Source organism: Apiospora phragmitis (genome assembly GCF_038363925.1).
Source record: "Apiospora phragmitis strain CBS 135458 chromosome Unknown utg000006l:1.0-5683423.0:1.0-5690449.0, whole genome shotgun sequence".
In the NCBI taxonomy this organism is placed as follows: Eukaryota; Fungi; Ascomycota; class Sordariomycetes; order Amphisphaeriales; family Apiosporaceae; genus Apiospora; species Apiospora phragmitis.
In genome coordinates, this window is record NW_027117404.1 from 5,398,809 (window position 1) to 5,411,193 (window position 12,385).

General features: G+C 54.6%; 5 protein-coding genes across 5 annotated transcripts; 2 read left to right on the forward strand and 3 right to left on the reverse strand.

Moving 5' to 3' along the window:
* Positions 1-1,868: 1,868 nt before the first annotated feature.
* PG994_006866 (heterokaryon incompatibility protein) lies at positions 1,869-3,116 on the forward strand (the record flags this gene model as incomplete). Its single annotated transcript, XM_066858275.1, has 4 exons — positions 1,869-2,363; positions 2,396-2,446; positions 2,479-2,902; positions 2,974-3,116. 4 exons carry the CDS (start codon positions 1,869-1,871, stop codon positions 3,114-3,116), a joined length of 1,113 nt encoding a protein of 370 aa, XP_066717544.1.
* A 400-nt stretch (positions 3,117-3,516) lies between these two features.
* PG994_006867 (Mannose-6-phosphate isomerase) lies at positions 3,517-4,933 on the reverse strand (the record flags this gene model as incomplete). The annotated part of the gene is made up of 2 exons (XM_066858276.1): positions 3,517-4,793; positions 4,921-4,933. The coding sequence occupies 2 exons, from the start codon at positions 4,931-4,933 to the stop codon at positions 3,517-3,519; spliced, it is 1,290 nt and encodes a 429-aa protein (XP_066717545.1).
* Positions 4,934-6,587: 1,654 nt separating this feature from the next.
* Positions 6,588-8,776, forward strand: PG994_006868 (uncharacterized protein; the record flags this gene model as incomplete). The annotated part of the gene is made up of 4 exons (XM_066858277.1): positions 6,588-6,884; positions 6,940-7,149; positions 7,222-7,585; positions 7,617-8,776. 4 exons carry the CDS (start codon positions 6,588-6,590, stop codon positions 8,774-8,776), a joined length of 2,031 nt encoding a protein of 676 aa, XP_066717546.1.
* A 1,876-nt stretch (positions 8,777-10,652) lies between these two features.
* Positions 10,653-11,164, reverse strand: PG994_006869 (uncharacterized protein; the record flags this gene model as incomplete). The annotated part of the gene is made up of 2 exons (XM_066858278.1): positions 10,653-10,992; positions 11,043-11,164. 2 exons carry the CDS (start codon positions 11,162-11,164, stop codon positions 10,653-10,655), a joined length of 462 nt encoding a protein of 153 aa, XP_066717547.1.
* A 66-nt stretch (positions 11,165-11,230) lies between these two features.
* PG994_006870 (uncharacterized protein) lies at positions 11,231-11,943 on the reverse strand (the record flags this gene model as incomplete). The annotated part of the gene is made up of 2 exons (XM_066858279.1): positions 11,231-11,436; positions 11,751-11,943. The coding sequence occupies 2 exons, from the start codon at positions 11,941-11,943 to the stop codon at positions 11,231-11,233; spliced, it is 399 nt and encodes a 132-aa protein (XP_066717548.1).
* Positions 11,944-12,385: the final 442 nt, after the last annotated feature.

A 12,385-nucleotide genomic window follows, 5' to 3' on the forward strand; every position in this document is an offset into this window, starting at 1 on the left:
TTCCCGAACATGACCGATGATAATACTGATAAGTAATAAATGAGAACTGACGGTTCAAAGGATATGCGAGGAAAAGCCGCCCTTGGGTGATGGTTGCATAGTTGGGAAACCGTTGGACGGAGCGGACTCCGCCTCCGCTCCTCGACGTTGCACGTTGCACGTTATACTTGTACGATGCACACAGTTAGGTTAGCGCAATCCCACGTAAATTGGCACAGACAGTGGACAGCCGTGACGAGATTCGTTTGTTTCACACCGCCTTTCGGTGCGACCATGACCTTTCGGGAGAAGCCGACATGGGCCTAGTAGTGTAGGAACCCTTGAAGCCATCCCAGTCCGGTGACCTGGCAGACTTACAAAGTCCACATCAGGAAAGGATCTTCGGCAGACGGTGCTGGACGTGCCCATTTTAGTCCTTCTTTTTTTCTGAAGAACTTTTTACCCTTGTGCTCTCTTTTTCCAAACGCCGAACAACAATCCTGAATAACCCCCGTCCTTCCTGGCCCATGCTCGCGCCGGTGTGGAAACGCTAGGCGAGGAAAACGCGCGCTGGCGCGAAACTGTTTCCACGCCTTTCCCGGTTTGGACGAAATGAAAAGTAGACCCCTTCCATGGAGCTTCTGGAAGGATTCTCGAATGCCGAAACCACACGCAGATCGAGGAAGAAAAAAAAAATTGGGATGCTGGAATACTGGGTACGGAGCGAGATGACACTTTTCTCCAGTCGGTCTGCCCGGTAGGTCGGTCGACGGCAAGCGGTACATACCGTACATACACGTGTGTATGTAAGTACAACAGTAGATAGGGGAGCCGCAACCCCCGCTTTCGTGTCAAAATGTCGCCAAGAGGAGACATCGGAGCAAGCAATCGACAGGCAACAGGGTTCTTTTCTACATACATTCACCTGCAGAAGAGCACACAGACATTGGCAGGCATCAGCTTGTATCTTGTTTGCTTCGCATCCGAGCCACCCACTGGCAAACAAACCAGCTCGGAGATTTGACCAAGTTTGTGTGTTCTCTCTCTGCAAGCATACCTGATAAGGTTTGCTCGCTATAGACATGCCAGCCTGACTCGGTCCTATTACCCATTATCACCCTAGGATATACCCACGGCAGCAAATAGGTGTTGTTGTAGGCTCTCTCTGCCCCTCCGCATCCTTTCAAAAGAAAAACCCAATTAACATGATCTGCACAGTATCAGTCAGCATCAGTCAGGATTGGGGCCTGACCAGCATGGAGTATAGTGCGTCGACCCCATCATTTTCACCCCATGGCTAGGCTAGCTAGTATGTATGTAAAGAGGGACCCCCTCTATTATTCGCTGTCATGTCGTGTCAGAACTCAGAAAACGCAAGTACCAGTCAGCCAGCAAGGGTGAGTGAGGGAAGAAGGGCTCGTAACAGCGAGAGAAATCCAACACCAACGAAAGAGCCCTTGTCCGGGCCCCAATGATAACCGTCGTGGTACACGTAAATCAAGGCAAATGGACCCTGAGCAAAAAAGAAATGGGATTTCATTTCTTTTAAACTCATTTTGCGTTGGAATGGGGGAGGGCTACGATCTTATTGAGTTCCCTAAAACTAGGCTGTCCCAAACGCAACCATGAATCTACTATTACTGCTATTCTCACGACATCATCATCATCCCGCCCCCACCATAGCAACTGCCGACGACGAAAGGGACAGCAAAGGCAGCACACCAGCATCAATAATAGCCAATTTCGACACTTGAACACCCAACTTAAGAAGACGACGATAAGGGACTGAACTAGGAAAACAACGGACAGAGAAGGACAAAAGAGGGAGAACCAGACGACGACGACAAAGAGAAACCGCAGCTGTGGCACCACCCCCCAACACCACCGTAATGGCGACGGGCACCATCAAGTACCGCAAACTGAACCGCGCCAAGAACGAGATCCGGCTGCTGGAGCTGCTGCCGGCGACCGACGCCACCGCGCCCGTCGTGTGCCGCCTCGTCACGACGCCGCTGACGGACGACCTCGAGTACCTGGCCCTGTCGTCGCTGTACGGCGACCACAACGACTGCTCGCGCATCGTCGTCGACGACCGCCCGGTCCTCATCACGACGCACCTCGCCCAGGCCCTCAAGCACGTCCGCACCGTCTTCTTCCCCAGCCTGATCCGCCGCCAGCAGGAGCAGCAGAAGCAAAAGCAGCAGCAGCAGCGGTCCCGGCAACAGTCCGGGGCCACGGGGGGCCCGATCATCGGGGGCGGCAGTGGGAGCCATGACCGTCCGCGCGCGCCCCGGTGGCTTCTGAGTTTGCTCAAGGGCGTCAACTCGATCCTGCCCAACAGCCCCGAGGAGGAGGAAAGGACCCCGCTCCGGATCTGGGTCGACGTGCTCTGCATCAACCAGGCGGACGAGGCGAGAAGTCGCGGCAGCGGTCCGGCATCGCGGCCATCTACGGCTCGGCCAAGATGGTGATCGGGTGGGTCGGCCTAAGATCCCGCAGACGGACGCGGGGCTCGCGGCCATGCACGAGATCCACAGCGCGATGCCGCGGCACTGGGGCGACCCGGATGACGAAGCGAAGCACCCGGAGGACTACTCGCCTCAGCACCGCTGGACGCGGTCCGTCACGCACATCTGGGCCGAGCGCGAGTCCGACGGCGCGCCCGCCTTCTCGCTCGACCACTGGGTCGGCGCCGCCGACTTCATGCACCGGCCCTACTTCCAGCGCCGCTGGATCCTCGAGGAGATCGCGCTGGCGCGCTACCCGACTTTCCTGATCGGCGACGCCATCGTCTCCTGGAAGCTGATCCTGCGCATGAACAAGTTCATGGAGGAGTTCAAGGAGAAGGAGTCCGAGATCTTCCCCGTGCACCTGCGCTCGGCGATTGCCGAGATGCCGCTGGGGTCGATACATGCGCTTTTGGGTGAGTTTTTCTCATCCTTCTTTCTCTCTGTCTTAATCAGTTCCTCAATTGAATAACCATGAACCTCGTAGATGAGTTCGCAAAGCGCAGGAAGTCAGAGAAAGCCGAGTCGCTGGACACAACGCGGACGTCGGAGCGCACAAAGTACACAAACTCACTGGCCTCCAAGCACGACTCCATACAGGATGTCCCCAGCGCTGAGCACGAGAATTGAAGAAGAAAGAAGAAGAAAAAAAAAAAAAAAAGGAGACGGAAAGGAAACTCACCTACATGCATGATATAATGTTTATTCCCTTTGTTCATCTCTTTTGTTTACAGTATAGACTTGGGTATACCACGTCGGGGCGAGCCATGGCGCTGAGCCGGAGTGGGTGACGAAGAAAAGAGCGAGCATGATCTGGAAATCACGGGAGTCAAGCGAAGGGAGGGAGGCATTCCACCACGGAGATGGCGTAACACGGGATCATAGACCAATTTTAATGACACGAAGTCGAAGGGGGAAAGAAGCAGAGGAGGAAATAAACAATTAAGAATGATCATGGTCTCATTAAAACATCTATGTTGTGGTTGTTATTGTTACATAGTTGCTGATAGATGGAGTCATTGATCGAGACTTAAATGACAGCCATATGCACCTGCAGGCTGCTCTGCGTCTCGAACCGCACCGCGGCGCCGGGCGCGACGTAGAAGATGTACCCGCTCTTGAGCGGGAACTCCCTGCCCTCGGCCTTGAGCGTGCCCTCACCCCCGGTGACAATCATGACCCCGGGCCCGTCGACGGGCGCGAGCTCGTCCGCGTCGCCCGCCTTGGCGAGGTCCGTCTTGAGCATGTTGAACTCGCTCATGGGCGGGGCGTAGATGACCGTCTTGCCCGTCTGGCTCTTTTCGTATTTGCTCGAGGGCAGGTACACGTCGTCGCGGCTGTGCGCCTTGAACGTCAGCGTGTCGGCGAACAGGTCGGCGCTGTTGCGGTCCGCGGGCGGGCAGAAGCCCGTGTTCAGCACGTTGTTGCTGCGCGCCATGCACTCGACGATGTCGCCCGACAGGTAGGCGTGGATGCCGTCGGCCGGGATGTAGATGGCGTCGCCGGCCTCGAACGTCAAAAAGTTCATGCACAGCAGCGCCACCAGGCTGCCCGCGTCCTCGGGCCCGTACTGGTCCTGCAGGCGCGGCAGCATGTCGACAACGTAGCCCGCGTCGCCGAACTGGCTCTTGTCGATGGCGGCCAGCTGCTTCTGCACCTGCTTGACCGTATCCAGGCTGCTCTTCAGCAGGCTGCGCGTCACCTCCCGCAGCGTCTTGTCGGTCCACTGCGTCGTGCCGTCGGGCACGAACTGCTGCAGGGGCTTGAGCCTGAACAGGGGCTCGATCTGCGCCAGCGGCTTGAAGCCGGCGAAGACCTCGAACTTGCCCAGGGCCACGGCGATCTCGGGCTTGTGGTTCGGGTCCGTGAAGCTCTCGGGGTCCTTCGCGTGCAGCTTTTCCGACAGCTCCTTGTTGGGATGGATCTGCAGCGGCAGGGCTTTGGTGATGGAGAGGATTTTGGGCAGGAAGGGCAGTTGGGCATCAAACTTGTCCACGACCTTCTTTCCTAACAGCTGCTCCTTGTTCTTCGCCAGCACGTCCTTCAGCTCCTCGCCCGTTTCCAATTGGCGGGCGGGGAAGTCCGGGTAGTCGCCGAACCACATCTCGGAGTAGTTCTTGTCATCCTCAATCTTGAAGTCGAGGCCGGGCGTCTGGGCGCATAGTTGGGCGGCTAATGACTGCTTGCCCTTCTTCCCCAGGATAGTTGTTGCAGGTGCCGCTAAGCTGGAATACTGATGACGGCGCCATGGTGTATGGTTTGTGTTGGCGTCTTTCGTTCTTCTTGTTCCTTGTTCCTTGGTAGAATCTTACAGGTTGGTTGGCGTATGATTCAGATTGAAGTGGTTGATTATATTTCCGAAAGAGACTGATTGTTACAAGACCGACTATGAAAAGAACTGAGACTTCTTAAAGGAATTGCCAACGACACCAACAAAACCCGTACATGCTGTTTTTCTAGGTGTAGTCTCATGGCAAACGTTGCTTCCACATGTGAACATTGTATGTCGTCATCAACGTCATCGCCGCTCAGATCCCACATTATCGGATCCAATGGTTTGTGGGCATACAGTACGTACCCCTGAAACTGCATACGACCCAGGCTCGCATATATGCACTTTGGGGCTCATGGGTGGGTCACCTGTCTGCCACCAAAACTTCACCAAAAAGCTCCCGATCCGCCCGACATGACCCACTTTTCCACCATCTGGGTCGACCAGTCCCCCAAACGACGATTTGGTAGGGAAATACACACGAAATATGGGCCTCAACCCCCTGCTAGCGGTACCGTAACCCCCTGTCAAGGCCCCTGAAAGTGCATCTTTTCAAAAGTCATATGCAGTATGCACTTTATGCACTTTCCTACCAAAAAGTGAGTCGCGCTCGAAAAAATATGCACTTACACCCATATATGCACTTTCCCCCGTATGCAGTTTCAGGGGTAGATACTGTATCTCGGACAAGAAGAACAGTGGGGGAACATGCTGCAAAGTGAAGTCGTTCATTTAGAAGTTATTCAACAGGTTGCATCAATTGCCGGATAGGGTGCTCCGGATGGTCCTCCAAGACTCCTTCTTAAGATCTTCACCAAGCCCAACTGCCAAATTGTGTTGGAAGTCAGAGGCACATCAGTTTGCTTGCACTCAGTACTGTAGCTCTCCCGTCGCATGGTTCAGTCGGTCGCATGTTCTCCAAGTACGCTAAGCTCAATGCTGTTCGCGCCCACTGAACGCCCCATCGCTTCAAGTGAGGCTGAATTGAATGGAACGCTGCATCGACCAGGGACACGATCATCGTCGTTCGTTACTAGAACCCCCAATAGGGCATACCTGGGTCGTTTAGAAGGACCAAACCAGAGTTGAGCTTCGAAGAAAGACGGACTGGCGGGAAACCAAGTGTACCAGTGGCACCTGCTTCAGCAAAGACATGCAGTGTCTTGGCACGTCAGTCTTCTGGTCAGTCTGCCGCATGTCTCGCCCTCCACATCCCTCCTGTTGTAGTCCCTCAGCCCCTCCAACCCACCCAAATCGAGATGCACTAGAACAGCTTGTAGCGGTTGAGCCGCTCGGTTTTAGTTGAAAATGTCGCCTGTAGTTCCTCCTTAGAGCCATGTCGGACGCACATATCTCGCTATTCAACTGACGACAGTTCCAGGGCTCTGGTACAACCGCCGCCATGGCGTGCTGCCAACCACGCCATTGACGTCACTCATGTCCCTCATCGCAGCTGAACACACAAAGACTGTCATTGACTCGGATCTGCAGGAGCTGAAAGAATGCGGGCTGGTATGACAGAATAATTGGAAATCCAGTTACGAAACACGATTTCCTTAAGTCACGCACATAGTAATTAATTAATCAAATTCTTGTACCACCGGATCGCCCACTCTTCATCACCCGTAATTCTCTTTTGTCGGAATCGAGACAGACGATTTGATACCAGAAATGGCATCACCTACTGCGGATAAGGGTCCCGAAGGGATCCCGAGCAAACTTTTGGCGAACAGGTAAACGACACCTTCGACGCCATAAAGGAGTTTCTGCCCATTCCCGCAGATACCGAGCCGGTGACGGACCCATACAACCACGATGTCTCCAATAGCATGGCCGAAGAGCCGACATTGTCGCATGCGCTCGCGCTAGACGACCACGAGGAGAAGGGTAGGGCGCAGCAGGATCATTTCGAGGAGGACGTGCTGGATCTGGGCTGGAACGAGAAGAAGGAACGCATCGCCGCGCCCTTGGTCGGCGGGCTAGGCAACGAGGATTTATGGCTGCTGGTCCGCCGGTTCAATAAGGTTCGTCTCAAGAAGAAGAATGACGTGAGGGCGGCGCTGCGGGCCGAGCCGAGAAAAGTGAAGCCCTGTCCTTACAATACTTCAAATTTTCTTTCTCTTCATGTAAGTATGTACGTAAAGGGGGCCGAGAACTGACAAACACGACTCTCTATTATAGCAACTATACCATGTCAAAGAATCGACCAAGGCCGTGCCTGGGAACCTGGATCTCAACATCGCCGACGAGGAGGAGTTCTCTCCCGACAAGCTGCGGGCGCAGATTGAGCGCCTGTACACGGAGGTCATTGTCAATCTAGTCAACGTGGTCAAGCATATCGCGCGTTTACGATCGTGGCGAGAAACAAGGCGCACAACTGCCTTCTGTGTGGTGAGTTCAAAGAAAAAGCGATGCGCGTGTCGCCTGCCTCTCTCGTGCTCGGTTGCCTGACCCGTCATACAGGCGTATTTCGTCGCATGGCTCTTCGACTTCGTCGTGCCCCTGCTGTCCGTCACCATCATCACGCTCATCGCCTACCCGCCCGCGCGCGGGGTCCTGTTCCCGCCGGCGCCCATTGCCCTAGTCGACGCTAAGACGGGCGGCGTGCAGAAGCCGAAGGCGGGCGTGCTGGGCAGTCATGGATCTGCAACAGGAGCACCCGAGAACCACAAGGGCGAGGCGGTGGAGCAGGAGGCCAGCAACTTCTTCAACGGCATCACGGCCATCATCCTCACCAGCGCCACGGGGAAGCACCCCCAGGGCGAGGGGGGAGCTCAGCGGCGAGAACGACCGCGACGACAACGTGCCGGACCCGACGGCCATCGCGGTGGGGGCCGCGGATGCCAAGGATATCGCAGCGGGGGGCAAGCCCTCGCCGCGCCACGACAAGACCAAGAAGCCCGTTGAGAATGCCATGTGGAGCAAGATGCGACCCCTGATGAAGATCGTGGGCGATATTACCGACACGTGGGAGAGGTTCGCCAACGCGCTCTCTCCGACCCCGCCGTTCCCACAGCATATCTACCGCATGAGGCTTGCATCGATCATCGTCCCCCTGCTGCTCATCTCCTTGTTCGTCACGTCCTACATGTTTATGAAGGGCGTGACCTTTAGCGTGGGCTTCGGCTTCTTCGGTGACCCCCTCATCACGCGCGGCATCAGGCTTCTCAACCGCGAGTTCCCCCACTGGGAGAAGCTGCTTGAGCTCCGCAACACCGTGCTCAAGGGTGTCCCGACCAACGCACAACTGACTCTCACTCTTCTCCGCATCGGAGAAGCCAACAAGGCCCCTCTACCCCCGCCACCACGCGTCGGAGAAGCGCCACCGGACAGGCCCGTTGGTGTGACGGACGACGAGCTGAGGGCCACGGGCGCCGAGCCACCCCTGAACGCGACAGAGGCCGAGCTCGACGAGGCCATGAGCCACGACCCGACCACGGCGCACGAGACGAGCGGCAGCGACATCGACGCGGCCAAGAACGCCAAACACGGCAAGAAGGGCCGCAAGCTCATCAACCTCCTCAAGAGCACGACGAAAGGCGCCGTCAAGACCGCCATGGGCGCGGACAGCGTGCGCGCCAAAGCCGGGTCCTCGCACGCCAAGCACCGGCTAGGCGCGGCGCCCAAGCCGACCCCCGACCTGCTGTCCGGGCCCGTAGACTTCCAGGCGCGGTATCAGGGCCACAAGGGCCACGTGTACATCTCGACGAAGGCGACGATCCCGGCCGTCGCGTTCAGCGAGGACGTGACGATCGAGAAGATCGGGTCCGCGGACCGCGAGGACCTGCACCCGCGCTGGAGCGTGCCCGTGGCGGACCTGCGCGAGCTGAAAAAGGTCGGCGGCTACGGCTGGAAGTACCGCATGCTGGTCGGCTGGAGCCTCAGCCGCGAGATCGCCGACGGGCTCGAGCTGACGGACCGGCTCGGGACGACGTACAAGCTGACGGCGCTGCCGCTGCGTGACGAGCTGTTCAACCGGCTGATTGCGATGGGGGGACAGAAATGGGAGGCATGGTAAGGAAAGGGGGGTGTTCTCGTTTTGGTTTGCTTTTTCTTCCGTTTCTTTTCTTTTTTGCTGTAGAACTACTACTACTTCTGTCTGGTTTTTCAAAAATGTCGTTTCTAATTTTGTTTTGCAGTGCAAGAGTTTGGGCGGGGAGGATAATGAGCAATGAATGTCCCGCGATGTATATACGAAGTACTTGATTGATTGGCAACGGAAAGCATATGATACCACGGCTGAATAGAATATAGTAAATGATTTAATGAAGCGCGTCAAAGTTCATTTGAGGTTTTGCTAGGGAAGTGAATGGGTTTCGCAACAGACATGTCGTCCATCATCAAACCCTGCGTCGCAATGATGAGGGATAGTGACAGGACAAAGTCGTCAATCCACTCCCAACCCACCACACACGACACTCAGGGACAGAACAACTTGTGTCCTATCCCGTGATTGCGGACGACATATTCTATGTGGGTTTGGGGTGAGGAGTAAAAGGAGACGTAATGCGATAACTGTAAAAAAGGGTCCAAAAAGGCAAAAAAAAAATACAACACTAAGGATTCCCAGGTCGTCACCGACCCTTGTACTAATTCGGCTCTCTAAGCTCTTGGGTTGACTTTACTGTTCGCAATACAGATGACCAACCATCTTTGGTGCAGAACTTGCTACTCCTAGGACTCACGGTTCCTGTGGTATGGAGATTTTGGCGCATCTATTCTCGACCCGCCGCAGTGCCGAGTCTTGAAGAGCAACACTCCGCGCGCTCGCCTCGGTCGCAGTTATTGCGCAGAGGCACATATGATAGGCTTCCTGGCTACTTAGTGTTAAGCTCATATTAATTAGGGCTTCCTTTATCCTCGACCATTCGAGGCTCAGGTCAATAGCTGTGACCTCTTGTGGAGCGGTATAATTAACCACCGGGGAACGTAACTAGCCTGCTGATACACTGTCTTCTGCTAAAAAATATACTGAAGGCATCGTACGTACGCTGGCTCTGCTGCTAGGGATCAGCTCGTCCACGGTGCCGTGGACGAGGAACGTTTCTGATAGCTGCCCCGGCGGATCGGAGCCAGCGAACTGGCGGCAACAATGACGTCGGAACTGGGCCGTGGCAGCGCATGCCAGTCCATGATCCCAGGGTGCTGTAGCTACCACAACGCGCTCTCCGTCGACTTGTAGCCCCGACTGCTGCAATAAAATGTGTGGTCATGTATGATGAGCCCAGTGGAGCGCGTCACAGACGACCACCATTGGTCCTTCGGCAAGGCTCACCTCTGGGCAGAGACGATGGTCCAGGCTGACCGGCAGAAAACTCCGTGTATAATTAAGGCTGAGAAATGATGCCAGCGCAGTTAGCATGGCCACGAGCAGCTCTATCCCACCTTTAAGTCCTATTTGAAAAAGAGGGTGAATTATAAAACCTGAAAGGAATCTCCGAATGTCAATGTAGTAACTCAACAATAAGAAGCTTCTTATCGCCGACGTTTCTTTCGGAAGGGTAGTATCTGTCGGCCTGGATATCTTGCTCCCCTATCGTCTTATACGCAGTCGCCTCCAAGGCAACCCCGACGGATCTGGTGGATGACGGCGCGTGATCGACCTCGGACGGACTCTGCTGTAAAATGCGGCCACGATACGCACCGTCTTGGAGTCGGGTGTAGCACCATCTGACCACAGGACCTATGCTGTCAGCACACCCTCAAGCACCACAACCGCATTTCCCAGAAATGTTCGTTTTATTGGTCAATTTACTTGAAGCTTTTCTATAGGATAATTTCCGACCCTGTATCCAGATAGAAGTCCCTTCATGTCAGACAGTAAGCCGTTTCGAGCCCACAAGCCATGCCGCTCCACATTCAGGCCATGACGACTACACCTCGTTTCCGGTCCCTTATGAGCCGGCTCGGAAGAATCTGTTACTCTTCGAAAATCTCAGCTTAACGAGAGGCACAGCATGGCTATGCTCGTCCATATGCTGCTGGTAAGCATTTGGCTTTGTACTCGTACTCCCGTCTCTGTGGCCAGACCGCGATAACCTGTCCAATGAGCTGGTCGCTTGCTTGGCCAAATAGATTGTCGGCTTGGGGACGGTGGGTGCCGTGAGGACAAGGATTGCGGCTGTCATCTCAACGAGACAGAAGACGCCGGCCTGAGAGACGTTGTAGGCGACGTCGGCCGATTCTGCGTACAAATATGCTAGTACTGTGCGAGTAATGGCCGCCGAAACGGATCTGTATGCATCTGGTTAGAAACCGTCATTTCTTCCGGAGATCAAACTCACATGGCTCCGAGGGCAAAAACGAGGGAGATGCCGACCCTCTTTTGCCTGGTTATGTGCAACTTCCAAATGATACCCTGCGGCAGAAGTAGGATGAAGAGGTCTATGACGGCATTGATAGTCATTGGAGCAATTGGGAGGTTTCTGGTATTGACACAATGGCCTCCCGGGATCGACGGTCCCACCAGTATTCACGCGGGCGGCAGGCAGGTAGCATCAATCAATATGGAGATGGTATACATTAGGACATTGACCGCCCCTAGGGTATAACACGTCCATTTGAAAGTCTTCCGTCGGTTACCTGAGGCGAACAGGTGAATCCATTCGAGTAGGATAAAAGGTTTTATTGTCGCCATCACCACCGAATAGAGCATGAACCCGTAAAAGCCGTTCTGCACTCACGGTCAACGAAATGGAACTAGGAAAACGAAGCAAAGGATACCACGGACTTGGTAGAACGGGGACAGCTCACGAAACCTGAAATTTCACGTGTGGACGAAATTCCCTGTGGTCCCATTCATCTTGAGCCAGAACGCACAGTGGGCGACAAATATCCCTGACAGCGCCACGCAACGCATTAATTAGTTCGCTTCGAATGTGGTGGTTGGGACAAGACGTATTACGTATGTTGTAATCAGGAAATCTGGAAGAATCGTCAGCTTCGTGATGATCGAGATGACAGTATTATCAAAGAGAAAGAAAATATCTTACAGTCCTGAGTTCGTGCCATCTTCAACAGGACAAACTTGGAATAAAGCCTCAGGGCGACGAAGGTGGAAACGATGATGAGACAGACTGTGTAGACTGCAATCACCACATCGTTCTTGTTCGGTGGGTTGTCGAGGTCCTGCACTTCGCCCGGCGGAGGGTTCATCACCGGAGCGTTGAGGGGATCATCAGCCATGATTCTCTTGTTGCTACGTTCTCACTCCCCGTTCACCCGTTCGAATCGTATTTTACTTGTAGGAGTAGTAGTCGCAGCACTAGCAGTCGCACCCGATGCTTAGTAGGCTTTTGGACTACGAAACCGACGAATTATCGCTAGTTGGAAGGGTAGACTCCAGTGAGGGTCGCAAAGGGTTGTTGATAAGATCTAAATGTAGATAAGTAAATTGAGCACGTCAATCCCTGGTCTTGCATTAAACGGCGGCCAATAGCCAATGGCCTGGACTCAGCCTGCAGTTGGTTGTCATCATCCCCACCCAGACTCTGGCCCCTCACGTTCATTGACAATCTCCTTCCACGCTGGATATCCTATTTCTAACTACGCATCCAATCTCAAAATCTATCCATAGAAACCGTCACGGCAGTAAGAGCATTGAACGATCCTATTTTTTAGCGCTCGC